Source organism: Sciurus carolinensis, chromosome 1 (assembly GCF_902686445.1).
Source record: "Sciurus carolinensis chromosome 1, mSciCar1.2, whole genome shotgun sequence".
Taxonomy (NCBI): Eukaryota; Metazoa; Chordata; class Mammalia; order Rodentia; family Sciuridae; genus Sciurus; species Sciurus carolinensis.
This window is the reverse complement of record NC_062213.1, coordinates 175,973,808-176,001,546: the sequence shown is the minus strand read 5'-3', so window position 1 is coordinate 176,001,546 and position 27,739 is coordinate 175,973,808. Positions and strand designations below refer to the sequence as shown.

General features: G+C 55.7%; 4 protein-coding genes and 1 non-coding gene across 17 annotated transcripts in view; 3 read left to right on the top strand and 2 right to left on the bottom strand.

Annotated features, from left to right (window-relative positions):
- Window positions 1-849: 849 nt before the first annotated feature.
- On the top strand, window positions 850-4,128 carry Atp6v0b (ATPase H+ transporting V0 subunit b). Of its 2 annotated transcripts, none has more exons than XM_047561384.1 (8): window positions 850-1,025; window positions 1,731-1,779; window positions 2,001-2,084; window positions 2,212-2,289; window positions 2,471-2,540; window positions 2,654-2,705; window positions 2,926-3,116; window positions 3,828-4,128. In XM_047561384.1, exons 1-8 carry the CDS (start codon window positions 959-961, stop codon window positions 3,852-3,854), a joined length of 618 nt encoding a protein of 205 aa, XP_047417340.1. In that variant the 5' UTR covers window positions 850-958; the 3' UTR covers window positions 3,855-4,128. The 2 variants fall into 2 exon arrangements, with proteins under 2 accessions (XP_047417340.1, XP_047417348.1); XM_047561392.1 differs by lacking the exon at window positions 850-1,025 and adding an exon at window positions 1,092-1,636.
- An 809-nt stretch (window positions 4,129-4,937) lies between these two features.
- B4galt2 (beta-1,4-galactosyltransferase 2) lies at window positions 4,938-14,832 on the top strand. Of its 3 annotated transcripts, none has more exons than XM_047542653.1 (7): window positions 4,938-5,296; window positions 6,728-7,083; window positions 7,292-7,527; window positions 10,706-10,896; window positions 11,118-11,240; window positions 11,357-11,461; window positions 14,000-14,832. In XM_047542653.1, exons 1-7 carry the CDS (start codon window positions 5,259-5,261, stop codon window positions 14,148-14,150), a joined length of 1,200 nt encoding a protein of 399 aa, XP_047398609.1. In that variant the 5' UTR covers window positions 4,938-5,258; the 3' UTR covers window positions 14,151-14,832. The 3 variants fall into 3 exon arrangements, with proteins under 3 accessions (XP_047398609.1, XP_047398619.1, XP_047398601.1); XM_047542663.1 differs by having other exon boundaries at window positions 4,939-5,201; window positions 14,000-14,831; XM_047542645.1 differs by lacking the exon at window positions 4,938-5,296 and adding an exon at window positions 5,314-6,270.
- On the bottom strand, window positions 8,379-8,452 carry Trnav-uac (transfer RNA valine (anticodon UAC)). The gene has a single exon. It is a non-coding gene; the product is annotated as a tRNA-Val (tRNA).
- A 97-nt stretch (window positions 14,833-14,929) lies between the features above and the next one.
- Ccdc24 (coiled-coil domain containing 24) lies at window positions 14,930-19,073 on the top strand. Of its 10 annotated transcripts, XM_047542675.1 has the most exons (9): window positions 15,013-15,411; window positions 15,526-15,698; window positions 15,839-16,059; window positions 16,192-16,308; window positions 17,028-17,105; window positions 17,635-17,689; window positions 18,134-18,203; window positions 18,310-18,388; window positions 18,470-19,073. In XM_047542675.1, exons 2-9 carry the CDS (start codon window positions 15,558-15,560, stop codon window positions 18,705-18,707), a joined length of 999 nt encoding a protein of 332 aa, XP_047398631.1. In that variant the 5' UTR covers window positions 15,013-15,411; window positions 15,526-15,557; the 3' UTR covers window positions 18,708-19,073. The 10 variants fall into 10 exon arrangements, with proteins under 10 accessions (XP_047398682.1, XP_047398690.1, XP_047398700.1 ...); XM_047542726.1 differs by having other exon boundaries at window positions 14,930-15,698; window positions 18,294-18,388; window positions 18,470-18,644; XM_047542734.1 differs by having other exon boundaries at window positions 14,931-15,698; window positions 18,297-18,388; window positions 18,470-18,644.
- The window catches only part of Slc6a9 (solute carrier family 6 member 9), a 32,096-nt gene continuing 23,371 nt past the window's right edge, over window positions 19,015-27,739 (bottom strand). The window contains 10 exon segments of the mRNA XM_047542633.1: window positions 19,015-20,285; window positions 20,399-20,569; window positions 23,253-23,353; window positions 23,442-23,541; window positions 23,629-23,763; window positions 23,850-24,087; window positions 24,426-24,529; window positions 24,617-24,751; window positions 24,963-25,051; window positions 25,054-25,094. Of these exon segments, the coding sequence (XP_047398589.1) occupies window positions 20,091-20,285; window positions 20,399-20,569; window positions 23,253-23,353; window positions 23,442-23,541; window positions 23,629-23,763; window positions 23,850-24,087; window positions 24,426-24,529; window positions 24,617-24,751; window positions 24,963-25,051; window positions 25,054-25,094 (1,309 nt within the window). The 3' untranslated portion in view covers window positions 19,015-20,090.

Below are 27,739 nucleotides of genomic sequence, written 5' to 3'. Positions count from 1 at the left end.
ACATAGTATAGTTAGGGAAGGCCTTTGAAGAAGGTAAGCAAAGACATTACAAAGTGAGTCACCTGAATAATTAGGAGAAGCAGCCAGAATGAATTCAAGAGCAATGCGGTGGGGGCATGGCTGGAACGTTCAAGGAATACCATGAACAGTACAGCCAGAAGAAAGAGTGGAGGAGTATTAGAAGACGTAGTCAGGGTTGGGAATGTAGCTCAGTGGTAGAACCCTTGCCTAGCAGGCTCGAGGCTCTGGGTTCCATCCACCTGCACTGCAAAAGAAACAAAAATTAAGGCAGGAGGTGTGGGGAGCTGCATCCCTAGGCCACTGTAAGAATTTTGGCCTTTTCTTTTGAATGAAAATGTGAGCCACCGAGACGTTTAAGCAGGGGAGTTACATGACCTTACTTTAGTTTTTTATGTATCCCCAGGACCTCCTGGAAACCCAGAGCAGCCAGGCCCACCCCGCCTGTGGGTTAGGGAAGGTGCCCTGGAAGAATGACTTCTGAGGACCAGTGGGTGTTGGCCAGGCGATGAGTTGAGGAGCCGTGCTTCGGCAAGAGGAAACGGCGACACTCTCCTGGAATTGGGTAGAAAGACAGGCCCGAGGGATCAGCAGTGGCTGGAAGTTAAACCAGGGAGGCCTGTGAGTAGGCGCAGGAATGAGCCACGGCAGTGAAGAGACGCCAAAAGCCCGAGTACCCACTGGGGAAGCGCTGGCGCCTACCCGGAGGCGCGCGACTACAACCACCACAATGCTCAGCGCGGGTCACCGCCGTCGTCACGCTCGAGGTGAGCGGCGAAGCTGCTCAGGACCCGGCCTGGAGTCACGTGGTCCTGGCGCGTCACGTGGGCGCGTCAGGTGATGCTGCGGGGCGGGCGGACAGACTGCGGGGCGGACGGTGGACGCAGGGACGCGGCTTAGCTCTGGCCCCACCGATCCGACCCCCGCTGTCGTTGCCGCCATGACGGGGCTAGCGCTGCTTTACTCCGGGGTCTTTGTGGCCTTCTGGGCCTGCACGCTCGTCGTGGGTGAGGCCGGGCCCGGGCGGGCGGGGGCTGCGTCCGGGCCGAGCTGGCGGGGTTGGAGCCCCGCGGGGGAAGGGGGTTGCTTGCCAGCAATACCAGGCCCCAGCGCGGCCCTCTGCCCCCGGCTCCGGGACTTGCCTCCAGCCTGTTGGGGCCTCTGAGCGCCACAGAGGAGGCTGGGGCTCCGGCTGCTTATGAGGGGCGCGGGCAGCGGTAGGTGGGGCCCGCGAGAGCAGCGCTAGCCCCATTCTGTCAGTACTGCCAGCTCTCGTGTCTCACTGCCGCCCTCCTTTTCTGCACCGGCCGGCCTGCGTGGGTCAGGAGCCGGCCACTCCGGTTCCTCTTTTCCCATCGTTTGCCCTCCCCCACCCACAGCTTGCTGGGTAAACAGCGGCTCGGACTGGGCCGGCGGGATCCGGCGGGGCCCGGACGGAGCAGCTGCTCCTTCCCTTTCTCCAGGGTGTTCAGGCCTGCCCGGGCGTGTCTGTGGAGGGTCTTGGGGCTTGGTGTCATTGAGGGAGATGTGGTACGAGGGAGTGGCAGAAAATGGAGGCCTGAGCGGAGGTATCTGGTTCACTTGGCGGCCAGCTCGAGGACTCTCCCTTGACTCTGATGTAGGTTGCGGGTCAGCTGGGCAGTACTTCTGTAGGTTGGGGAGCTTCTCTCTGGAGAGCAGCCCCTCACGCTTTTTTTCTCTCATTGCTGCAGGAATCTGCTACACCATTTTTGACTTGGGCTTCCGCTTTGATGTGGCATGGTAAGGAAGGGCAGGGGGAGAATTTCACTAGGAGCGCTCCTTCTGTGGTGGGAGCCCCTGCTCCGCGCCACCCCAGGCTGCTGGGGACATGGACCATGGGAGATATTTAGTCTATTATTGCAGTATCTAGGTCTGGTGGAGTTGAAGGGGAGTGGGAGGCTAAGAGTTTTGTGCCCCCTTTCCTAACAGCTGAATTGCTTTCTTCCGTGTTTCCACACTAGGTTCCTGACTGAGACTTCTCCCTTCATGTGGTCGAACCTGGGCATTGGCCTAGCAATCTCCCTGTCTGTGGTTGGGGCAGCCTGGTGAATATTGGGATGGTGGGACTGTGGGGAGGGACTGAGTCATGGCAGGTGGTGTCACTGGGTTTTTAGTCATCCCGGGGCAGTGACAGCTTGGGCTGTGCTCATCAGTTACTTATCCTTTCACCAGGGGCATCTATATTACAGGCTCCTCCATCATTGGGGGAGGGGTGAAGGCCCCCAGAATCAAGACCAAGAACCTTGTCAGGTAAGTGTAAAGGCTAGTGCTTGTCAGATCCAGCTGTGGAAGGGCTGCCTGCCTCTTGTTAGGGTGGGATGTGAGCTGAGGAAAAGCTGCTGGGGACTTTTGGGAGAGGAAGGTTGATTTCTTTCTCGTTTCCTTTTCTTGTCCACCTCCTGTCCCCACCTCTGCCATTTATCACTACCAGCATCATCTTTTGTGAGGCTGTGGCTATCTATGGCATCATCATGGCAATTGTCATTAGCAACATGGCTGAGGTAAGGAAGACTTGGGTGGGGGATAGGCATCAATTCCAGTGAGAACATTGCTTTGAGATGGGGGGGTGGGAGATATAAAGGGTGGTTTCTGATTACTTTTTTGCCCTCCTCAGCCTTTCAGTGCCACTGACCCCCAGGCCATTGGTCATCGAAACTACCATGCAGGTAGGTGGGTGGGTGTGTAAAGATATAAAGCAGGGGCTTCACACCTGCTCCCTGCTTCCTACCTCACAGCTTGGATTTCTCATTTTTATATTCTCTTAGCTACTCTGGCCTGCTTGGTAGGGTTGGGGTGGGAATTGGTCCCATTAGCCCATGTTGGGCCCTTGACTTCATCTTCACCCATTTCTGGCTTGGCCTCAGTGAACCCTTTTCTATCCCTCAGGCTACTCCATGTTTGGGGCTGGTCTCACAGTGGGTCTGTCTAACCTCTTCTGTGGAGTCTGCGTGGGCATCGTGGGCAGTGGGGCCGCCCTGGCTGACGCTCAGAACCCAAGTCTCTTTGTAAAGATTCTCATCGTGGAGATATTTGGAAGTGCCATCGGCCTCTTTGGGGTCATCGTTGCAATCCTTCAGGTGCTGAATCCCCATAGCGATCTTCTGTGTCCTTGTCTCCAACTCAGCCTTATCCTCCTTCCAGAGGAACTAAAGTGCTTCCTTTTCCACCCATGACTGTAGAATTCTTGACTAGTTTCCACCTCATTCCCATCTCGTCTCCCCCTTTTAAGGCTTTCAATTTGTTTTTGTCTATTTTTTCTGTTGCTTTAAAGGTATATATCTCTTATTTAGTCTGTTTTGTCTGTTATTTTATCTGTCATCCTCTTCCTGCTTGCTGTCTCTAGAAATACAGATGATGTCTTTGTGGTCTGGACCATGTTGGGATCTTGTCTGTGTCTATCAGTCCAGCTTGAGGTGTTTGTGTCTCTCAGGGCCTATGTATATCTCTGTCTGTGACATACCTGTGAGTAGGACAGCATGTCTCAAAGTGTGTCTTTTTGTCTGACACTGTGGGTTTGTGACTAAGGATTAGCCTGAGTGTGTAAATATGACTGGGGATGCTTGATTGGGCTGACTTGGTGACCGGTACTGTTCATATGCCACTTTTATCCAGCTATCCCACAGCCTAACTCTGGGGTTGTCTCCAAATATTGTTTGTCAACAGTGCATCTGTCTTGATCTGGTCTCCATCTGTTGTGATCTGTCCATCCAGTCTTCTGATTTTGTCATTGGTCATTGTCTTACCTATTCCTCTGTCCCTGCTTAACGTCTCCTGTTTTTGTTTTGCAGACCTCCAGAGTGAAGATGGGTGACTAGGTGATCTGTGTGGGTGGGGCCGTGCCCTACTCTTATTTATTGCTGGTTTTCCTGGGACAGCTGGAGCTGTGCCCCGTAGCCTTTCAGGGGGCTTGGTGTTCAGGGCCCTCCCTGCACTCCTCTTGCTGTCCGTCGACTTGGAGGCACCGAAGTCCATGCTGAATCCTTAGTGTGGGCAGTGGGCTACTGATGGTGACTGCAGCTGCACACCTGTACCCCCCATCTCCACCCCTGACCCATCTTCCCAGTGTTTGTGAAATAAACGTGGTATATGTCTGGGTCAGTGCCTCTGTTGACCTCTTGCGCCACCATTCACAAGGAAGGGTAAAAGGCTTATGTGCCTCAACCTCATGACAACTTTATGGCTGTGTACACACCTCTGCTCTAGACAAAGCTGGCTCCTGGGTGGAGAGATTATGCTGGGCTAAGGGATCTGTAGCCCCTGAGTATCTGTTGAAGGGATGAAGGCATCCCAGTCTCTTGGTGTTTTTGTGCCTGGGGTCCTTCCAGTTCCCATGTCCTCAGGGCCCTGTACAGTAGGCCCAAATTGTATGGCCACAGTGACAAGTATACCCTCAGGCATCATAAACCTATGCCTTTGCCTTTATGATAGTTCTGCCCCTGCACCCATCTGCTTTCAACAATCTCTACTCTTCTACATTCATAAGACCTTGTACAGCTCCGCCCGCTCCTGTCTAATCTCTAATCTTACTCCACCTCCTGGCACCTTAAAAGCCCCAGCCACCTCCAGTTCATACATTTCAGGGTCCAGAAAAATCACAAACCTCCTGTACATTGGCCGACATTTAATGATGTTCTCCTGAAAGAGTTGGGAGATTCCTAGCCTCCTGCCCGAGTCGGCCCACCCTCCACACCCGGCTTAAAGAGCTTGGCCAGGCTGCACACTCCCGCGTCCGACCTCTAAGCCAGGCAGGCCCTTGGAGGAGCCAGACAGAGTCCAGGTCCTGGGCCTCCGCATCGCCTGGCTGGGCTGCGCTGGGCCGTGGGCAGGGGCGGGCGTCGGAGCGGCGCGCGGCGCGTGCAGGCGCGCTGGAGGCGGGGGCCGCGGGGGCGCGCGCGCGGACGCGCGGCCGGGCTTGCCCCTCCGAGGCGCCGTAGCGCGGGAGGGAGGCGGCGGCGCTGTGGTCCGTCGGTCCGCCGGTCCGTGGGTCTGCCCGGCCGCCCGGCCCCGCCCTGCCCCCCGGGGCGGCTCGGCTCCATGGCCCGCGGCGGCGGCGGCGGGAGGCGGCGGGGCCGGGCAATGGGGGACGGAGCCGACCGCAGCTGCCGGAGCCGGGAGCCCTGCCCGAGCTGGAGCGGCGTCCCCTGCTGAGCCCCGAGCTCCGGGTGAGATGAGGGCGCGCGCGGCTCCCCACCCAGGGCCCCGAGATTCCAGACCCGGGAATGCGGGAGCGCGGCCCCAGATCCCAGCCCTGGAGCGGGTGAGCGAGGCGCCGGCGGGCAACCCCCGGCCTGGCTTCACCCCACCCCACCCCCAACCCTGGGCTCCTCCGCCCGCCCCCAGCCAGCCTCCCTCATTGTCCTCGCTCGCCCCGGCCTCGTGGCGCGGGGAGGCGCTTCGTTCACGTCTCCCCTTTGCCTCGGCCTCCGCCCCATTTCCACTCCCGCCGCTCCACGCGCCCCCCCGGGCTCCACACCCACCCGGTCTGTGCTGCCTCCCCCGATCCCGGGATGCCACGTGTTCAGCCTTCCAGCCCCGCCCAAACTCACCCCTCAGCCTGGCGGCCAGCTTGACCCAAAACCCCTGCCCGGGAGGGAGGGGAGGGAATGCTTGCACGTGGGTCTGGGTGTGAGCTGCCCGGGAGCCTGGATGTATGGCTGTGTAAGTCCAGCAGCAGACGCTTTGTGGGTGAGTGTGGGTCACTTGTGTTCCTGCCACCGGGTGTGTCTGCCACTCCGTATGTAGTTCTCTGTGTGTCTTGAGTGTGGGACTACTGCTGGGTCCAAGCATGTCCGTGCGAGTCTATGTATGTGTGAGTGAGAAGCCCTGCTCCCTGGAGCACTACCGGAGTGGTTGCTGCCTTGTTGGAACCACAGCTGGAGCCATGGCCCAAGAAAGCTCCTCCCCTGCCATGCTGAGAGCTGTGCCCTGGTCTCCAGGGCCCAGGCATGTCCTCTTCTGGAAATCAGAACCGGTGGTGCTAGGCAGGCTCCAGAGCTGGCCTATCTTAGATGAAGGGTATCTCCTGCCCAACCCTGTTCTTTGACCCCTTGCTCCTGTGGGAAGGGATCTCATAAATATCCGGCCCATATTTTGGCCCCCTTGAATGCTGAGGGCCACTTCCCAGCCTGGGCCCAGTTGGCCTGGCCTGCTTTCCTCTGAGACCTCACCATGGCTCCTGGAAGGACTAAATGAAGTCATGAGTATGAAGTGTTCCTGCATTGTAGCTACTCAGTAAGTGGTCCCCTTCCCCTTTCCTGAGCCCTGGGTTGAAGATGCTACCCTGTGGGGCATCTGTTCCTTGGGGAACTGGTGCCCGTGTAGCTAAACGTTTTCCATGCTTAGGTACGAACTTGTGTGATCAGAGTTCACGTGTCCATGTTCCTGGGAGTACATATGTATAGAGTTGTGCAATAAGGGTGTGTATCTGGGTGTGCATGTGTCAGGGAGAACAGGGAACATAAGTGCAGGTGACTTAGTACTGGGATGTGCCTGAAAATAAGTGAGCTCGTAGTTGCTGGCATTTGTTGGGGTGACTGCAGATAGAGCGTGAGTCTGTGAGTGGCAAGGGCGTGAGCAGGTAAGTGAGGATGTGGATCTCTGGGTGTGAGACGCTGGGCAGGAGGCGGGTAGGCAGCCTTGCCCATCCTGCCCTGACTTTTGGGGTCTGTTTCTCTCCCTCCCTGTTCAGGCCGGCAGCCGGATGCCCGGGCCCATTGGGCGGGCCGGCGGCCGCCTGCGGGATGAGCAGACTGCTGGGGGGGACGCTGGAGCGCGTCTGCAAGGCTGTGCTCCTTCTCTGCCTGCTGCACTTCCTTGTGGCCGTCATCCTGTACTTTGACGTCTATGCCCAGCACCTGGCCTTCTTCAGCCGCTTCAGTGCCCGCAGCCCTGCCCGTGTCCTCCACCCGGCAGCCAGCAGCAGCACCAACTGCTCTCGGCCCAACGCCACTGCCCCCAGCTCTGGGCTCCCTGAGGTCCCCAGTGCCCGGCCCGGCCCCACAGTTCCTGTCCTCCCACCCTGTCCTGACCTACCACCTGGTCTTGGTGAGCCTGTTGGGTAGGACCTGTGTATAAGGGTGGGAAGAGGGTCTTACCAGTGTGAATGGAAGAATGGAGTCCTGACCCATGGGGGTGCCAAGGGTCCCAGTCGATTGAAAAAGGGCTATTTCTGGAGTTCATTGCTCACCCCCAGGGGGCTGGTGTCCCTGGATTCTGGCAAAGGCCCTGATTCCTGACACCGTCCTGCCTGCAGTGGGCCGACTGCTGATTGAGTTCACCTCACCCATGCCCCTGGAGCGGGTGCAGAGGGAGAACCCAGGTGTGCTTCTGGGGGGCCGCTACACACCGCCTGACTGCACCCCAGCCCAGACAGTGGCAGTCATCATCCCCTTTAGACACCGGGAGCATCACCTGCGCTACTGGCTCCACTATCTGCACCCCATCTTGAGGCGGCAGCGGCTACGCTATGGCATCTATGTCATCAATCAGGTGTGCTGTCTGGGGTCCCTGACAGAGGTGCCTGATCTAGTTTAGGAAGCAATTGTTGAGATGGGTCTTGAGGAATGAATAGGCACTAATCATCAAGGAACCTGCCCACACCTGTGGGTCTACCTGCTCAGGAGCGTGGGGACCCATGTGCCTATTGGTGCATACATGGGGTTGGGAGTCATCTAGGAGTCCTTGTCTGCCCATAATTGTGTGGGTGTGTGAAAGGGCTTGAGGGTACTTTTGTTAGGGTGCACAGGAAGGTTCATATGCATGTGAAGGGGTATATGCATTTGAATGTTGGCATGCACACTGGTATATGTGTGCATAGCCTCAGAAGGTGACCGGCTCTGTTGTCTGCCTTGGCAGGACTTCCTCACGATACCGTACATTGACTAGGAGGTGGTGTTGAGGACCCCTAGGAGAGGAAGAGTTAGATCCTGAAAGAGGGATGAAGCCTTAGAACTGTTAAGGGCAGGTACTAGCCACAGCTGGGGCCAGGGGGCTTAGCATAGCATCTAAGCCCTGTCAGGGGCCTGTAGGGCTTGCTGCTGGGTCCGGAGAGGATCTGATATGAACCCTTCCTGCCTATAGAGTACTCCTAGACTTGGGCATGATCCCTGTAGATTCAGGAGGATGGTATATGATTAGAGTTGGTTCAGGGGGCCATGTTAGCATAGAGGGGTCTGGTCTAGCCCTGGGTTTGGGAAGCAGTTGTTGAGATGGGTCTTGAGGAATGAGTAGGCTGGTGGAGGCACAAGAGGAAGTAAGCGTTCTTGGCAGAGAGACACAGAGAACCCGTGCTCACCCATGCTCAACAAGAGAGTCGTTGGTCTTTTTTTTTTTTTTTTTTTTGGCGGTACTGGGGATTTGAACCCAAGGCCTTGTGCTTGTAAGGCAAGCACTCTACCAACTGAGCTATATCCCCAGCCTGAGAATTGGTCTCTTGTGTTCAAAAACTATTGGCTGAGGTGTGGTGCAATATATAGGCTCGTTAGCAAAGGTTAGGTGGAGGAATTGGTGGAAGGCAAATCAAGAAGAATCTTGGGAGGCATGTTTAGCAGGTGAATTACATTCTGAAGGTGATGGGGCACCATTGTTTTAAGGGGAGAATAGTATGTATTTGCTTTTTAGAAAGATTATTGTAGTTGCACATGGAGAGTGAATGGAAGAGGGAAGCTAGAGTTGGGGTGACCAGGTAGGTGGAGGTTTTGGTGATCAGAAAAAAGATGGTGGAATGTGTATTTGGATAGGGCAGTCGTGGAAATGAAGGAGAGATGTCACACAAGTAGTAGAGAGTGAGAAAAGAGAGATACCAAGAAAACGTAAGGGTTTCCATCACTGGTTATTGGCTGTGTGGATGGCTGCACCTGTGAGTGAGATGGGGAACACAGAAGCTGGGCCATGTGTTGGGGCGAGGATGACTCTGAGTCCCATCTTATCTCTGATCAGTTTGAGAGCCTGGGGGAAGTACAAGAGGAACATTCTGTAGGCAGTTAGATGATGAGTCTGGATCTAGGAGGGAGGTCTGTAGCTGAGAGAGGGATCTGAGAGCATGTATGTATGTAGATGGTCCCTAAAACCAACATCATCCAACACACTCACAGAGCATGGGATGTGGGAGGAGAAAACCACACTGCATGGATGGGTGGAGGAAGAGGGAGGCTGATACAGAGGCTGAGAAGACTGGCCAGAGGGTGGCGGGAGAACCAGGAGAGTGGGTATCCCGGAAGCCCAGCAGTTGGTGTCAGGAAGGAAACATGGCAGCTGCGTGAGCATCGTGGGGGAGTAAGGAGGGATGTGGACCAAGAAACGTCCAGTGGATTTAGCAACAAGGTGGGCCTAGCGAGAGCCATTTCAGGGGCATGATGGGGGCGGAAGCAGATTGCAGTGGGTTGAGAAAGAATTAGATTCGACAAAATAACTGATTGGAGACAACTGTGTGTGTGTGTGTGTGTGTGTGTGTTTTAAATAAACTCTGCCAAGAAGGGGAAAGGAAAAAGGTAGGGTGGCCTAAGGAGGTTTGATTTTTTTTCTTTTTTCTCTCTCCAGGGAGAGAATTGGACCTATTTTTGACCCATGAGGGAGAAACCTAGGGTTCCTAGCTAGTGAGAGAGGCCAAAAGGAATGCTTATGATCCAGGAGCATATGGATAATCCTTCCCAGGGCTGGTAGACAAGAAGGTGTAAGAGAGGGAAGAAAGGGGAAGGGTAGGACCGGGCAGGTCACAGCTCCAGAGGAAAGAAGCTCCTGCCCATCAGACTCGGGCTTGGCTGGTATAGAGAGGCTGCTGATTTTCCTCTTGTTGTAGAGGGACCCGCTCACAGACCTCTCCAGGAGCCCCTAGCTGACTGGAGAATCTAGTTTGGGGCAGGGGCTCAGGGGCCAACTCCTCCAATTGTATCCTCCCTGCTCTGTACAGAATTTGGTGCTTGGGCCTGCATGACCAGGACCCCCTGGCCTACTGGATGTGATTGTAGTTCTCTGCTTATCATGTTGTCTGGCCCTGTCCTCTCCTGGTCTCAGAGGCTGACCAGGGAGTTGGATGTTGATTGGGATGGACAGGAGTGGGCAGGTGCCTGAGGCTGGGTAGCTTAGTCCCTGTGGCTTCTGTATCTTACAAACTGGTCATTTTGGGCACTCATTGTCTCATGTTGTGACTGCATGTTCAGGGATAGAGACCAGGGTTGCTCATCTCTGGAATCCCTACTGGCACAAAAGAAGACAGGGCATGTTTGAATGAGTGAATGAGATGAGAGCTCTAAATAATGGTTTAATTGGACTTTAGTATAAACAAAGCCCGTGAGAAGGAGAAAGCAATGGTACCAGGGCCAGGAGGTTTGGTTAGGAGACCCTTTCCAGACACAAGTTGATAAACAGAAAAGCGCATTCTAGGCAGGAGGAACTGTTAACTCCAAGGTGGGGAGACGAGAGAGTCTGACATGTTCTATGACTGCTGAGGGATGTAGTGTGGTTGGGCATTAGGGTCTGAGGGTAGTGGCCAGAGAGAGAATAGAACCAAATCATGGAGGGCCTTTGAAGGCCAGATCTAGGGTGAGAAGTTGGACTTGTTCCTTAGAGTCTGAGGGAGCCACGCAGGGAGAGAGGAGCTGGGGGGCCCCTGGGAGGACTCTGGAAAGTGGTGAAGCAACAGGTCTTGCCGTTCCCCCCTCCACCCCAGCATGGTGAGGACACCTTCAACCGAGCCAAGCTGCTCAACGTGGGTTTCCTAGAGGCGTTGAAGGAGGACGCGGCCTATGACTGCTTCATCTTCAGCGATGTGGACCTGGTCCCCATGGATGATCGCAATCTATACCGCTGTGGCGACCAGCCCCGCCACTTTGCCATTGCCATGGACAAGTTTGGCTTCCGGTGAGGCTCTTTTCTCACCTAGCCCTGAACCTCCCCACCCCTATTTCACCCAAGCCTTCAGTCCCAGCTTCAGTTCCCTGCTAGCCCCTGGCCCAGACCTTTCTGGCTAGGGCAGATCCTCCTTAGGCCCCAGGTTGCACATTGTCCCTACACCCCAACTCTGGTCCTTCATCTTGAATCCCCTTGTGGCTTTTCCTGATACCTGCCCTCCCATGCCATAGGCTGCCCTATGCTGGCTACTTTGGAGGTGTGTCAGGCTTGAGCAAAGCCCAGTTTCTGAGAATCAATGGCTTCCCCAACGAGTACTGGGGCTGGGGTGGCGAGGATGATGACATCTTCAACCGGTGAGTAGGGTTGGATAGGGCTGGTAGCAGACTGGGTGGTGAGGGGGCGAGTGCAGACTGGGTGGGGCTTCTTGCCCTCCCAGTGCCTGTTCCAGTGCATCTGTCCCTGTTCTCAGGATCTCCCTGACTGGGATGAAGATCTCACGCCCAGACATCCGAATAGGCCGCTATCGTATGATCAAGCACGACCGGGACAAGCATAACGAGCCCAACCCTCAGAGGTGACCCTCCAGCACCCCTGGCCCCAGGTCCCCCTAATCTCTTACTCCTAGAGGTGACCTCCCAATATCCTCAAGTCTTGACTCCAAGTGCCCTCAATCCTTGACCTCCTAGATGTGACCTCTAAGCATCCTTGACCCTGAGACATCCAGAGGCTACCGATCCCTGCCCCCTACCCACTAGCTATCTATCACTCCTAGTTTGATCTGTTGAGATGACTAGAATGTAAGCCTGAATTGTCACTGAGTCCTTTGCATTTCCATTGTTGTATTCAAATACCTCATTTGTATATCTTGGGTGACCCCTGCTTATACTGGCCCTGCCAGAGCAGATAGGATGAGAGAGAGTGATATCTGGGGCAAAGTTCCTGGGAAGCTGACAAAGGTGGCCCAAACGATGTGGGGTGGAGAGTGGAAAGACTGTGAGGCACTGAGATGGGAGGGGTCAGCTCCATCTCAAAGGAGGGAGCCCTATGTGATATCTGGGGCTGACTGGGAGAAGGGCCTGAAGGGCATGTGAGCATCCTGACACTTCTCTGCGACCAGTGCCAAATTTTGTGGGATTGGGGGTCATACCCAATCCCCATCCTTCTATCCCTCATGAAGCTCATTCTTGGCAAGTAGATAGGCAGTTGTGGCATAAGGTGATGAGGGCAGAAGAGGGAGTGATGGTGGGAGGCTTCTTGGAGGGAGGTGGTGAGTGTAAACTGGAATTTGAAAAGAGTTATTCACTCTTACCTCACACCTACCTTGGGCACAATGCAGTATTCTCCAGGCTAATAAAGGAAGCCATTGTGGATGAAAGGAATTGTATTTGTAAGAGCTTGGAATGTGAACATGCATGGCATATATGAGACTCTGAGTCTCAGTTTATGGTTTTAACATACCTGAAGGTCAGGAATAACAGTAGGTAGCAATCACTACTAAGTGTTTCGGGTTTTTAATTCCAGGTTGGGAGTCTTAACTTTTGTCCCATAGGGACTGGGGAGCTATAGAAGGGCTTTGAGGGGGGTCGAGGGAGTGGTCAGATTTGGGTTTGGAAGACTCATTTTCTGAGCTCAAGGAAGGTGAAGACTGACCTAGCTGTTGTGTGGAGCTAGAGATGTGGCTCAGTCCTGAAGAAATTCACAGCCTGAGGGGGCATGCTGGAGCTAGGACCTGTGTGTGCTGTGCCCCCAGCTTTTCCCAGGGTATAGGAGTAGGGGAGATGGATTGCAGCTCTGATGCAGGGTTGGAGTTTAGCAGAAGCATGAGGCTGCAGAGTCCATTGAGCTGATGAAAAAGCAGGTGGTTCAAGTATAAATCACAGTCAGCAGGAATGACAGACTGGGGAAGAGGGGTTTGGGGGCAGCGGAAGGAAGGTGCACCGCACTGAGAGGGTTCAGAAGAGGGGTCTAAGCTAAGCTCAGAAGGACTGGGAGGATTGAAACAGGGTGAGGGTGAGGGTAGGAGAAGAGCTCTACAAGTCCAATGGGAGCCTTGGTCTCGTTACAGGAATAGTTTGGGCGTCATCATCTACTACTGATATCTACTGAGTGTGGAAATGACCAATAGCAAATAATTTCTGGGTTAAGGAACTTTATAGATGGTGGATCTATCTGCCTAGGTGATTTTGCCTCAAAAGTTAGGAGTTTTCTTGGATTCTTTCCCTCACCCTACATGTCCAAACCTCACAAAACATATTGAGCCTATTTTTCTCTTTTTCTACCTTTACCCCAATCTCTGTGATCCTGCCAGGATTACTGGATGAGTTTCCCTGCTTCCCCTTTGTTCTTCTGTAGTGCATGCCCCTCCTCACCTGGGTTCAGACTCCCTTGGTGTTTCTCACTCACAGAATAAAATACAGCTGCTTCCTCTTACAGAGCCCTGCCCATACATGCCCTAGCCTACAAGGTAATCCGTTTTTCCTCTTGGCCCACAGGTCTAGCCACACAGCTGTCTAAAAGCTTGTTCCCAATTTAGGGGCAGCAGCACTCTAACCTCTGCCTGGAATGCTCTTCCCACTACCCTCAGCTCAGTGTCACATACTCCTTCAAAGGCAGCCACCTTGTCCCCTTAGAGCTCTGAGGTTTTCCTAGCTTGTTACCTGTCTCTGCTAGTGATACAGACTTGGCAGGAGAGGAAAGACCTCACATATTCTGGTCATGGCTATGTCACTGGCGCTCAGCACAACCTGGAGTGCTCAGTAAGTAGATGACAGAAGTTGAGTGACTAAAGGATGAGGAATAGAGAGGACCGCATGGGTTTGGGGGGAAAAGATGATGCACTTCACATCGGACACATTGCTTTTGAGGTGCTTGTGGGATGCCTCGTGTCTGGGTCTGTGGCTTATCTTAGGAGGAAGGTCTGAGCTGAGAGATCTGTGAGGCTATCATTCGTTTTCTGACAGGAGCTGAGGTCTGTGTTTCAAGAGTAGATACAAGAGCAGAGGGCTCCAGCGAGTCACTGCTGAATGGAGCATGATGACTTGAACCTTGGCCCCAGAGATCCCATAGTGAGCTTGGCAGTTGGCCCTGATCTGGATCCATTTCTGTCCTTTAGGTTTACCAAGATTCAAAATACGAAGCTGACCATGAAGCGGGACGGCATCGGGTCAGTGCGGTACCAGGTCTTAGAGGTGTCTCGGCAACCGCTTTTCACCAACATCACAGTGGACATTGGGCGGCCTCCATCATGGCCCCCTCGAGGCTGACACTCATGGACAAAGGCTCTTGGTGCCAAGGAATGCCTGCCAGAGGACTGACCTACAGCCTGGCTGGCAGCTGCTATGTGAGGGACCCCCAGGACTGAGACTGGGCTGTTTTCTGAGGTCTTCAGTAGACCTGCCAGCTGCACCTAGAAGTTTCAGAACCCACTTTGAGGGGCTTCTGGCCTGGGCAGGCCCCTCAAGTGTGGCCCTCTCGGGGTCAACCCTTCCTGCCCCACTCCTCCAGCCCAGCCCCCCTCACTGTCAGGGTCGGGCCAGCCCCTGCACTGCCTCGCGGAGTGGCCTGGGCTAGGTCACTCCACCTCTCTGTGCCTCAGTTTCCCCCCCTTGAGTCCCCTAGGGCCTGGAAGGGTGGGAGATATGACTAGGGGGCATTGTCTCTTCCAGGGGGAATTCTCAGACCTGGGGATCCCCCATGCTCCCAGGGGAGGGGAAACCTTTTTCATTCAATATTGTAGGGGGCAAGCTTTGGTGCACCCTCTGCTGAGGAGCAGCCCCAGGAGGGGATCAGAGGGGATACTGCATTGCTGCCTGGGATCTTGGGGTTGGCCTTTGCATGGGGGGGTGGGAGGAGCTTGGATCAGTCAGTCTGGTTCCCGCCTCCCTGTCTCAGAGAGGAGGCAGAAGCCCCAGGGCCGGCTCGTGTTTGTACATTGCACAGAAACTTGTGTGGGTGCTTTAGTAAAAAACGTGAATGGAGCAGCCCCTTTGTCTGTCTGGGGATGGGGATCTGGGTCCCAAAATCTAGTTGCTCTGAGTTGTGTTAAGAGGGTACCTGGCCAGGGTCAGCAGGGTGTTTTCAAGCGCTGGGATTCACTACACTGCCTTAGATAGAAAAAAGTTTACCTTGTCGCTGCCTCCACTGGCCCGGAGTAACAACCCAGTGGGACCAGATTTCTCAATTGTTTCACCTGCCTCGGGGCCAGAAGGTGCCCAGGGACTAGCCCAAGAACTTGGGGGCGGGTTCTGTGGCGCTTTCACTGTACAGTGCCACACCCGCGATTCGCGTGGGCCAACAGCTCACGGGTGCCGCGGGCGGGACCGGCAGGGGCTGGGCGGGGCCTCTAGGGGCCTGGGTTTGCGCGCGGTTTCCCGGGTGACTGCCGCGCAGAAGAGGCGGGGCTAGGGCCCCGTTTCCCCGCTGCCGGGCTCCCCCGGGCGGTGGTCCGGAACCCTGGCCCCCAAGGGTCTGCCAGAAACGCAGCCAGCGTAAGAAACGGCGCCAGAGACGGGTGCGGCCGTCTGGGTAATTCCAGCCCTGAGGAATGGAGGCAGAACAAGGCGGGGCCTGGGGAGCACGGTGGGCGGGGCGACCTGCGGTCTTGGAGTAAATCCAGCGCTCCGACCTGTCATCCCAAAGGCCCTAGCTGCGGACAGCGGCGCGGGCGGGCCATGCCCCGGGGCTCCCTGTCGCTGTGGGAGCTGGTGGAGAAGCATGTTCCACTCCGGGAGCGGCCTGAAGTGAAGAGGATTCTGGGGGAGGCGGCGGTAGATCTGACCCTGGAGCTGCGAGCGGAGGTGGGGAGTGGGAAGGTGGGCCACACCCCAGACCGCTCCGCTCGTGATTTGCCATCTCCTCCGGGTCTCTGGCCCTGCCCAGTGACTCCCTAGATCTTGTCAGGCCTCACTTGTCTTGTCCTCTCCTGTTTGACTCCGCCCTACCCAACACTCAGGTCCCCTCCATGCCCAGTCGCAAGGTGCCCCAGCTCTCCTTGCAGGTGGCGATGCTAGAGGCACTGCTGCAAGAGACTCGATCTTCCCAAGCCTCTGGCTCTCACTCCATCTCTGACCCCTGCTCCCTTCTGGCACCTCCACCCCTCCTGAGGGACCTCATGCGCCAGGAACTCCAGCAACTGCTCCAAGGGCTCCGTGACAAGGCCATCTGCGAGGGCAGGTGGGAACCTCAGGCCTGGGCCTCCTCTGCAAACATCAGATAGGCTAGTCCTGCCCCTGATAAGGAGCCAGGGTGGCCTTTCTTGTTTCCTGAAAGGAACCTCTCAGCTTCCTTCATGTGCACCTTTTGTAGGGACCCGGCCCAGGCGTGGGCCTCGTACAGCCCCAAGGTCATTCGCTTTGCCTTGGAGGAGCCCAGGTGTGACTTGCCAGATCGGGAGGTTTTCCAGATAAGAGCTAGTGAACACAGGTAAAGTGGTAGAGGAGGAGAGATTGGTCCCTGCTTGGCATAGGGCCCCAGCCAACTGGTGGATTCCACCTGGTTCCATGGAGGAGCTCCCATTCTGGGGCTAAGCGCTTTTACCAGGGTTTGTGGTAGGGATCAGCACCTGAGGGCTGTAGAACCCCCAAGGAGACACCTGCCCAACCTGGAGGCAGCAAGGTTTGCTGGAGAGAGCAACTGGTTTAATCTGAGGCTTGGAGTTGAGGAGTAGTTCTCCAAACAGATGAAGATGAGAATTTTGCAGAAAGAGAAAGGCAGGAGACCAGGTTCAGTGTTCTCAGGCCTAGAGAACAAGAGTAAGGGCTAGGCTACAGAGGCAGGGAGAGCTGAGCAGAGAGGGCAGCAAACAGTATTTACAGCAGGGGGCTGAATAAGATGAACAGGCATTTTCATAAGTGGATATAGCAGCTTCTAATCCTCGCATAACTGTATAAGGTGAGTGATGTCCCTATTTTGCAGATGAGGAAGCTGAATTTCAGAAAGGGTAAGCAGTTTGCCCAAGGTCACATTCAGGGAAGGGTGGCAGAGCCTATTTGCAAGCCTAGGCTCCAGAACTCCTACTATATTATACTATATTATGTTGCCTTTGTAAGAAAAGACACACAGTTACCTAGGAGAAGCTGCATTTGTGTCCCTAAGGCCTGGGGTGAACAACATAGGAGAGTGATGTAGACTTCATCTGCCAGCAGCAGCCACAGGGACCTCAGTGTCATCAAGGACCAACTGAACATGTCCAACATTGACCAGGTTGCTGGATACCTGAGGTGAGGCCTAGGGACATCTTGAGTGGGTAGGTGAGGCACAGGAAAGAAGACAGGGATGGATCTTTAGGGGCTGGGACTGAGAGAAGGGAGACCCAGGTGTGTAAGGCTGAGAAGTAGAGAACCAGCTATTGCAGAGCTAGTGGGGTTCCTGCCAGGAAGGACCAAGGCCCTAAGATTTTTATTCTGACATGGGGGGAGCTGCAGGAAGGTTATAAGCAGGGGAAGGGCTGTGATGTGGGGAAGGATGGAGGCAGGGGAAGTTACAAGCTCAGAGAAATAGTGCAGAAGAGGGGATGGAGCCTACAAGAGTGAAAGTTAGGAGGTGGGCAAGAGGAGAGATCCTGCCCAGAAAGAGACTGACAGGGGCCAGAAGTCCATGCTGGGCAGCACCCAGGTAGCAGGGGGCAATGGAGGTAGAAGGAGGGGCTAGAGGGGGTTCCCGGTGAGGCTGGAAGTGGGAACTGTGTGGTGGGCTCGGCTGTGGGTCCTATGGCACTGATTGTGGCTGCCATGTTCCCTTATGTCCCAGGGGTCTCCTGGAGGAGGAGCGTTGCACTTTGGAGAGGGAGATTTCTACCTTGCAGGTGAGCACAGCCCTGGGTCTTCCCCTAGAGCTTCTCTGCTGAGTGGAGACACATTCTTCACCTGGGGGTCTGAGACCCATGCACATATGTATTTGTGTACATATGTGTATATCAAGATTGTGTGAGTCCTGTGTCCATTTCTCATGTATGCACACCTGTGTATGTGAAATCCTAGAAGCCCAGGATTCTGTTTGAGCTCCTATGTCCAGAGTCAGCAGTTTTAGGTTAATCTGCTGGATTGCCAAGGTCTTTTGCCTCTCTCTTCCTTACCTAAACCTGAGTATAGGCCCAACTACCATCTTAACGAGCTTGATTTTCAGTAGGGCTGGTGTTCCCTCCAAGGGCTGCTCTTGTGGAGCGCCACATGGGTTTATTTCCAGACCCCACTCTGGGGATCTTGGTCTCTGCCTTTAGGCCATGCCACTGACTCCCCTCTCCTTGCAGCGCTGCCTGGAAGCAGAGCATACACAGGCTCACCAGCCCTCTGAAGCAACCCTGGAGCCCACCCTGGCAGGTGAGGACCCTGAGCTGGCCCCAGAGCACCCAGCCTCTTGCCTCTGCCCCATACTTGTGCACACACTAGAGGAGCTGGGCACTGTCTCAGCAGCGTCCTTCCGCAGAGCTAAAGGAGCAGAAGGCGGCCATGGAAAAGGAGCTGCAGGCCTCTTTGGAACCTTCCTGCATCTTTACCAAACACAGGTATACCACAGTGGAGATGGCAGTCAGAGGAGGCTGAAGGGTCAGACCGTGGCCTCCATGCAGTTACTCCTTTCTGTTCAGGCAGCAGCCCTTGGGGTCATCCATTCAGGACCCTAGATCCTTTCCTCCCCTGCATGGAGCTGATGGAGTTCAGACTGGGCCTCTCCAAGGCCACCTACCTGCACCTCCTTTGGAGCGTTGCCCCCAGTCTCAAGGCTGGGTCTCCACCCGCCGCTGGGGACGGCAGCTTCGGTACAGCCCCAGGGAAGGACCACCTTCCACATCAATGTCCACTGCAGCACCCAAGGCCCCAACCTGAAGGACCAACCACAAAGTGGACTTCTGCTTCTGTCAGAACTTGCCCCTTCTGCTGTTGCTGCCTCTCAGTTGTCATGGCCTGCCAGTTTCAGGTCTCATCTTGGATGAGTTCTTGCCAAGACCCTAAGGTTGTTTGTCTGTCTAACCCTTTTCCCACTCCCTTACCAGGTCCCTGGTATCCAGGGCTGAGTTGCCAGACATCTGTCCTAGCTGTCACATCCTTTGGCCTTTCTCCTCCCAGGCCTCCACAGAGGCTTGGCCAACAGAGGTCCCATCCCAGTCCTGACTCTTGTCCCCCAGGGGACCCAGACAAAGCACAGCAGCAGTTCAGAGACAGGAATAGAAATTTCATTAAAATCTATGGACTTTAAAATCCTAGTGGTGCACAAATGGGCAGGGCGGGTGGTGCACCATTATTGCTACAAAGGATTAGACACGGCTTGACTGGGGCTGTCACTGCACAGAGGGCACAGAGGACGGACAAATGGACACTGCAGGCCTTGAAAGGAGCTTTGGCTCCAGAGGAGGCTGGGGCACATGGGCTGGGGCCATTTGGCACATGAATGAGGGCAACACGTCGGGGAAGACTGGGCTTTTAGCCTGGTAGAGGGAGGGCAAAGGGGTATCGTGCAGGGTCTCCTTCCCCAGGGATCTGGGCTCACACCTCCTGCTGAGCAGCCTCCACCCCTGCCCTCCGGAAACAAGTGCTCTGGGCAGGCTGCTAGGCCACAGCCTCTGCTGGCTGGACCCGACAGCCAGGGCTGGAATGAGGGGTACAGACCCTGGAGCAGCCTAGTGAGGTGCAAGCAGGCCTGGAAGACAGATTGGACCCAAGGCTGGGGGCAGGGGTGGCAACCACAGATACAATCTTTACAAAAATACACAGATAAACAGGGCTGGGTGGGACAGTCTGACAAGTAACACTGTGCAGCTCCCCAGCCCTTTAACCCGCCAGGTAGGAAGATCCAGATTTGCCTGGGCAGAGGCTGGAGTCTGTTCCAAGGGCAGGAACACTGGTCACAAGGCTGGAGGTCCAGGGAGGACAGGTGCGGGGCCAACCCAGAACCTCAGCTCAGGGCAGAGTGTGAGGGTATCAGAGGCCATATAAAGCCTGACAGGCCTCTGGGGACCTGGCCTGAGACCCCTCCAAAGTGCTTTGGGCCCCCCTGCAGTCCTCCCATTGTCTCCCTACCCCCTTGGCATCCAAAGGACGTGTAAACACTGGGGACACAAGCACAAATGACTGCACTAGCAGTGGTGGCCGAGGGGACAGCAGCCATCCTGGCCAGGGCGTGATGGGTCAGGTGTGACACCTGTCCACTGCCTCCCCAGTCTCTGGTGGGAGCACGGGGTGGGGGTGGGGACACTCCCCTGGCAGCTGTGCTCATATTCGGGAGTCCTGGAGGCGGCTGGAGCTGTTACTGCCCACAATGGGGATCTGGGCCTTGTCTGGGTGCAGCGGCTGGACCTCGAACCCATCTTCAGGAGAGGGGGCTATGGTAGGGGCATAGCGCCCAGTCCGGTGCTCCAGGAGGGCAGGGCCCCAGTCTCTGCTTGGTTTTGTGGCATTTTTCAAACGCTGCACAGGAAGTAAGCAGGTGGTGCAGCGGGCAGGGTGTCAGAAGGGAGCCCTTAAGCCTCGTCCACCCACCTCCTCCCATTTCTTCCAGTTGCCCAGCCACTGCCCCTCACCTGGAGAAGGGTGTCCCCATCTGTACGGCAGAGCTGGAACAGGGCATAGAGTGGGATGCAGATGACGGAGGACAGGGCCATGAGGAAGCCGATGGCCACGGCCCAGCCTGGGTACTGGTAGTGGTTGTAGGTGATTGGCCGGTACTGGATCACCGTGAAGATGAGAATAAACTGCAGGGTGTGAATGGGAGTGGGTGTGAGGTCAGCCCAGAGCTCCTCCCAGACCCCAGGCCCTCCCTCCTAGCAGCATGCCTTCCTTTACCCACTCCCAAGCAGGAAAGAGGCATTCTGGGCAGGCCACAGGCAACTCCAGCACCTGGGCAGCGGAAGAAGCTGGCAGGCCCAGGGGCCCAGGGCATGATGGGCAGGTAGGCGCCATGGAAGGGAGGAGGCCTGTCTGCCATAGTCCTGAAAGGGCCAGTGACGGTCAAGCCGCCACTGACTTCCAAGACTCAAGAGACTCCGAGACTCAAGACTCCCTATTACCTTTTGAGGCAAGGCCTAATTCTGGCCTTTGGGCCTTCACTTGCAAGTGACCTCTGCCCACCTTTCTGGCCATGTTACTTTACCTCAGTGTTTCAGTTATGCCCAGCACTCCTACCCTTTCTCCATTCGTTCTGGAGAATCATCCTCTGCATCTGCCTTTGTCAAACCCTGTGCCAGTACTGCCTCCTTCAGGAAGCTGTTCCAGATTTTGTCTCCTTTTGAAGGGCCCCTCAGTGGCATTTCCCATCTGCCTCTCAGTTATGTTTCCTGTTTCCCAGGCACTTGGGAACACCTGGCTGCTCATGAGCTTGGGGTCTGCAGTGCCCTGCATAGTCCCTGGCAACAGCGTCTTGTTGAGCCATGCTGAGAGATGGAAGGAGCTGGGGAGAGGGTAGGGCAAAGCCCTGCCTGGCTATGGCTGTGGAGATAGTGACATTACTTAAGGGAGGGCTCCAAGAGTAGAAATGGTGAGCATCCGGGAGCCTCTTTAGAGAGAGATGAGTGAGATGGGGAGTAAAGCCCATGGCTGCAGCAACAAAAAAGCTGAAAGAAGCAGTGAACCATGGCTAGTGGCTCATGGTTCCACCAGAGGGCCTGGAAGGTGTGGTGCCTTGACTTGCCAGCAGAGCTCAGCATCCTCCCCCAGAGCCTTCAGCTGCTTCCTGAAGCTCAAGCTCCTCTGGCCTTATGACCGCATAGAAGGTAAGACCCACATCCAAACTGGGGATCCCTTCTGGGATGTACATAATGAGAGCATGTCACAAGCTCCTGAGTGGAGCTAGAGCCTGATCCACATGTGGACAAATCTCTTCATTAGCTGACAGAAGGATGAGTTTGTCAAAAAAGAGTTTTCCAGAAATAGAAGCCATGCACCAAAGAGAACATGACAGCCCAGAAACATGTCTGTGGAGCATGGAGTCCTCATCTTAGGGTGACTCCAGTTATCCTGGGCACAGAGAAGGTACTGCCCATTCTGCTTCAGTCTTGAGAAGACACCAGATGCAGGTTGAGGCTGCCCAGGAGGCCCTTCTTGTGTTTGTCTCCTTCCTGCCTCTTGCCCTTGACAGGTGCCCCACTCCAGAGTGGCAGCCTTTTTGAGTGCTGGGACGCTAAGCTCCCCTCATGTGGGCCCTAGGCTGTGGCACTGGCCCTCACCAGCCTTCCACGCCTGACAGCAGGAGACTTCCCCTCCTCGAGTTTCAAAGCTGGGCCAGTGGCCAGAACGGGTGCCTGTGCCAAGCCGAGAAACATCCCATGCCCCATGTGGTGGAGGCCTCAGCCCTCCAGGGGCCTAATTTTTAGAAACATGAGCCAAAGTGGAAGTCCCGTGCTGAGCTCCCTGTGGTCCTGAGGAATAGAGCATGACAAGGTGTGACTCCACACACTGCCCTTGCCACTGGGTGACCCCTCTGTCACTCAGAGGTAGCCCTGCTGCTTCTGGGTACACTATTCACCACCTCCCGATTTCCCACCTTAAGCACAAGAAGACAGTGTTTAGCCCATAGGCCATTCCTCCCTCCTGGGTGTTTCTAGCATCACACTGGCCCAGCAGGAAGCTCCAAACTGAGCTACCTGCTCCACATCATGGCTCTGTCCAGCCTTACTAGTTGTGTGACTACGGACGTTACTTAACATTCCCGTGCCTTAATTTCCTCATCTGTAAAATGTGGATAACAAGGATACCCTAGAGAGTTATGTTCAGGAGTTAATGTGTGAACAGTGTACAGAAAGGGCCTGGGTCCTTGCCATGGTCCTTACCACCAATTCAGCTCTCCGGTGGAAGTTTCTCAGCTGGTAAATGAATGGCAACATGGGACTTCCCCTCCTAAGCCTGCCCACTTACCTACCAGGAAGGCTTCGGAAGCTGCCCTCTCCCCCACGCAAAGCTTACATCTCCTGAGCCTGCGAGGACAGATCTTGGGGCCACTTCTGGAGCACTCCCACATATGTTCATGCCATATAACCAACCTCCTCAGGCACCTTCTATGTGAAGGGCTGGGGTTGAGAGCAGTGAGGCAGACAGAGGTGACACTAATACCAATGATGGCTCATGAGGCCCCTCTGGGGAAGCCAGGCAGGAACACCAGGGAGTGGGTCTGATTTATGAGTTGCTGCCATTCACCGTCACCCTCCAAGCCTGAGCAATGCCATCAGTCAAGTACAGGTCTCTATATTTCCTTCCTGACTCCAGGCCAGGGCCTGGTGGCTCCAAATGTGCACACACCTAGCTGACTATTTAACTGGAGGCCAGGGTCATGGGCGTGGAGCTCTGGCCTAATGGACAGATTCCTGTTCTCCCTCCACTGGCTTCCAAGAGGACACGTGGTTGGTAAGCATCAGGAGGAAGGAGGGCACCCAAGGAACTTACAAAGATGATAGCTGGAGAGACAAAGCGCCAGCAGATCTGGAAGAAGAGGGGTGGTGGGAACCCCAGCATCATCTGGATGTCCTGGAAGTAGTTCCGGTGCCCTGGAGAGAGGGCAGTCAGCGGGCCCAATAGGACAGTGGGTTGACTACGGGCAGGGACACGCAAGTCCATGGAAACACGGGCACTTACCGTAGATGTACATGATGGACACACACATGATGCAGGAGATGACGACCAAGGAGAAGCTGGCCGCATAGTTGTCCATCAGCAGCAGCCAGTAGATGCCTGCCTGTGGGCCAGGGAGCAGCTGAGCGGGTGGCCCAGACCTCCAGGCACCTGCAACTGCAGCCCAGCCTTTCCCCCACTTGGTCCTTACCTGGCTGGTGAGGGGGATGCCCAGCAGGAAGCCAGCCACAGCCACACCCAGGGTCACATAGGTCTTTTTCTGCAGGATCCACTCATTCCCCACCTCATCCACAATGGCTGTTACCAGTGTCTCTAGGAGGCAGAACTGTGGGGCACAGCCATCAGAGCAGGGGCCTGACCTCTGCCCTCTTCTCTCTCTCCAGGTCACCAGCCCCATCCCACACCTCATACCTGAGTGCCCAGCCCCAGCAAAATAAGCATGAAGAAGAACAGCAGGGACCACAGTGGGGAAATGGGCAGCAGTGTGAGGGCCTCAGGGTAAGCCACGAAGGCCAGGCCAGGGCCATGGTCTGCCACACGGGACACATCCACACCCAGGTGATTGGCCATGAAGCCGAGGATGGAGAAGATGACGAAGCCAGCATAGACACTGGTGGCACAGTTGGTGATGCTGATGATGATACTGTCCCTAAGGGGGAGGAGAACAGAGACCATTCAGGACAGCCAGCTTACTTCCTTCTCCCTGATTTGAGCCAAGAGAAGACATGGAGACAGGGCAAGTTCTAGAAACCAACGTGCCTCCCAACTCCTTTTCTGGTCTGCTCTGGGGCTTTTTAAGTAAAGCTGGGGCTTTTGAATCCTCACAGAGCTCCAAGACATCGTTATCCCGTCCCTCCTCCTTCTCTGGACAAAGTGCTCTCAGGACATGGGAGGAAGGGGTGGGCGCTGGGGGCCTGGAACACAGGGTCGGACTGTGGAGAGGGCAAGGCACGGCAGGCAGCCTCAGGGCTGGCCCCAGCTTCTCACCGGTAACAGTTGTTGTGGAACTTGTTGTAGGAAGCCATAGTGATGAGCCCGCCCCAGGCGCAGCCCAGCGAGTAGAAGATCTGGGAGGCAGCATCCCCCCACACCTGCAGGGAGGCCAGCGAGACTCCATGTCAGCAAGGTCCCAGCCTGGACCCTCCCTGACCCCTTCAGGGTCCCCCTCCACATCCCACCTTGGCCTCCAGGATCTTGTCCCACTGTGGGGTCAGGTAGTACATGATACCCGTGAAGGCTCCTTCCAGGGTCACTCCCCGCACAAACAAGATGGTCAGCACCACGTAGGGGAATGTGGCCGTGAAGTACACCACCTAGAGACAGGATGGGCTCCATGGACTCCTCTGGGCTCTCTCCCTCCCTGGCACCACCTCCTTGTCCCCCAAGCACCACTGGCCCTCTGGTGGCCCTCTTCCCCTCTTATGGCCCTTCCTCACCCATGCCCAGCATCCCTCCCACAACCCAGGTAGGGGAGGCAGGGTCTTTCAGGGTGGGAACAGACCCTGCCTGGGGAGGGGTACTTGCTTTCCCTGAAGACTTGACCCCTCGGATGAGGCAGAGAAAGACGACCACCCAGGAGACACCGAGGCAGCCTAGGAGGGGCAGCCGCACCTCCCAAAGTTCCCGATGTCATCTGACAGCTTCAGTACATAGAGCCTGGGGGAGGGGAGACTGTCATGGAGGGCCAGCCTCTGCTGCCCCGCAACAAACTTCAAGCCCCAGGGCCCTGCCGACCACTCCCTTCTGCGTCAGGAGGTCCCAGCAGCCAGCTTGTGGGAGATGGGAGCCATTCAGGGGCCCAGTCCAGCCAGCCCAGCCCCGGCCGTTGCAGCTCCTGAGGGCCCTGAGACCCAGGCACTGCTTGCAGCCTGTCCTAGGGCCCTGAGGACTCCTGGAGGCTTCCTGGAAGCCTGCAGCATGGGGTCTGCCTCTTTGCCCCTGCTCGGGCCCACCTGGCCCTCTCTTGTGCATCTCTCCCTTCAGGAAGGCCCTCTCGGCCTCTCAGAAGTCACCTTTTCTGGGAAGCCTTCGGTGAGCATGCCACCCACACCAGTCAGCGCCACGTCTGGTGAGCTGAGGGAGGCAGCAGAGGGCAGAGTAAAGATGGCACCCAAACTCCTCCCTGCAGGTCTTCATCTGCCCCCTGTGCCGTGCCAGCTGTGCTCCTCAATCAGCCAGGTATTTATGTGCCAGGCCCTGTGCTAGGTGGTGGGCCTGCAGAAGCCATGATCCCAGCCCTCGGGAAAGAAGGCGGAGGAAAGCCAGCCACACTACTCTGGGCAGGAAGGGTGAAACAGAGACGGGACACAGTGCAGCAAGTCCCAGAGGGACATCCCCATCCCATGAGAGAAGACAGGGTGGAAGGCTTCCCAGAGGTGAGGCTGGAGCTGTGGTGAGACCAGTGTGGAGGAGGTGGGTGAAGAGGACTGGCAGGACGTGCCAGGCTGAGGGAACAGCATCAGTCAGGGCAGGGGCTCAGGAACTAGTGTGGCCCAGCCTGGGCAGGTCAGGAAGCTCGGTGAGGTTGGAACAGAGGGGAAGATAAGAGAGAAGGGTGAGGAATAGGAAAAGACCAGATGGTAACAGGCCATAAAGTCGAGGTTGAAAAGTTTGAATTTGGTCCTCAGGGCAATGGGATTCTTCCTGAAACCTCTGATGGGTTTTAGTTAAGGGTGCTCTGATGGTCTCTCCTTGGCCTTATAGTAGTTCCTTTCTCTCACTGAGGAAAAGCTAAAGCCCTTAAGTGGCTGCAGGCCCTACAGGATCCATTGTCCCTCACCCTGCCAGCTCTCTGATCTCTCCTCCTACCCTCCCCCTTGCTCACTGCTCTAGCTGCACTGGCCTCCTTGTTTCTTAAACATGCCAATGCCTCAGGGCCTTTGCACATGCCATTGCTTCTGTCTGGCATGGTCTTTCCCCAGATAATCACATGCACGTGTGGGTGTGTGACTGGAAAGACATACAGTCCTTAGGGCCCTGCACTTAGAAGGACTTTGTGTTTGGTTTAATGCTCCACCATTGCCATTTTGAGGCTCTTAATACACTTGAACAAGATGCCCCATATTTTCATTTTCACTGGGTCCTACACATAATATAGCAGGACTTGTCTACATGAGTCCCTCCCTCCCTCTTCATGTCCTTCAGATTTTTACTCAGGTGTCCTCTTCTTCGAGGGACCTTCCCTAAGTACATTGCTTAAAACAGCAGCCCGGCCCTACCCAGCACCCTTCGCTCCTCCTCTGCACAGACATCTGTCATGCCGTGTACTATTCATGTTTGGTCACTGTCCTCCATGAGGGCGGGAGTTTTTGCTCATTTCGTTCAGTGCTGTTCACAGAGAGGCACTCCAAGCGTACTTGTCCAGGAATGAATAAATTCTGCATTAAACCGTTTCGGAGGTGGAAGGAGGGGAACCTGGAAGGAGACTAGTTTGGCTGTTGGAACTTCCCAGGCTAGAGGTAAGGAGTAGGAAGGAAGCTCTTGGGCCTCAGAACCCCCGCCTGTGCAACGCAGGTAAGGACCTCAGCCTGAGAATATCTGTAGACAAACGTAGGTGGAACGCAGGCTCCCTTCTTCCCCTCGGACAGCGAGGCCCTCTCGGCGTGGCTCCCACTCGGATCGGCTGGCCTTCAACATTCTTAGCTATAGTCACCCTCCCAGGATCGGTTCTCACCCCCGGCACCACTTCTGATGTCCTGAGATGGGATATTACTCTGGCTCTTCATGAGACAATGCTGTCAGTCCTGGACTCGATGCCTGCTTGGCTCTCTGGCTGAGGGGGGCCAGGCCCTTGGCTGCCATCCTCTCAGCCTCCTGTCCTCCTCCACAGGTTGCCCTTGGAAGCATGGCCACAGTGGCACTGTCCTACCTCTCCTCTCCTCTCCTCCCCAGCGCCCTGGACTGCAGGCCATGGGGCCAGTCATGGCTAGACCCTCTCAGGCTCTCCATCCATGGGAGAGCCAACAGACAAAGGGAGGCACGCTCAGGAGCCATGGGTGGGGCTGCTGGGCCCCCATCCTCTCCTCTCACAGTACCTTCGTGACTCTTTTTCTCCCTGGTGCATATAGAAAAAATACTGGTTGGCCCATTGAGGTAAATAGACAAGGCCACTCAGCTAAAGGCAGCTGTGTTGGGGCTCCAGCTGCCCAGACCTTGCCTTCCTGGATACTGGGTGCTACAACAGGGACGTTTGGCCCTTCAGAAAAGCCCAGGGTCCTTCCACCGCTACTGATAAGAGTCACTTTTCAGCTGGGCATGGTGGCACACACCTGTAATTCCAGTGGCTCAGGAAGTGGAGGCAG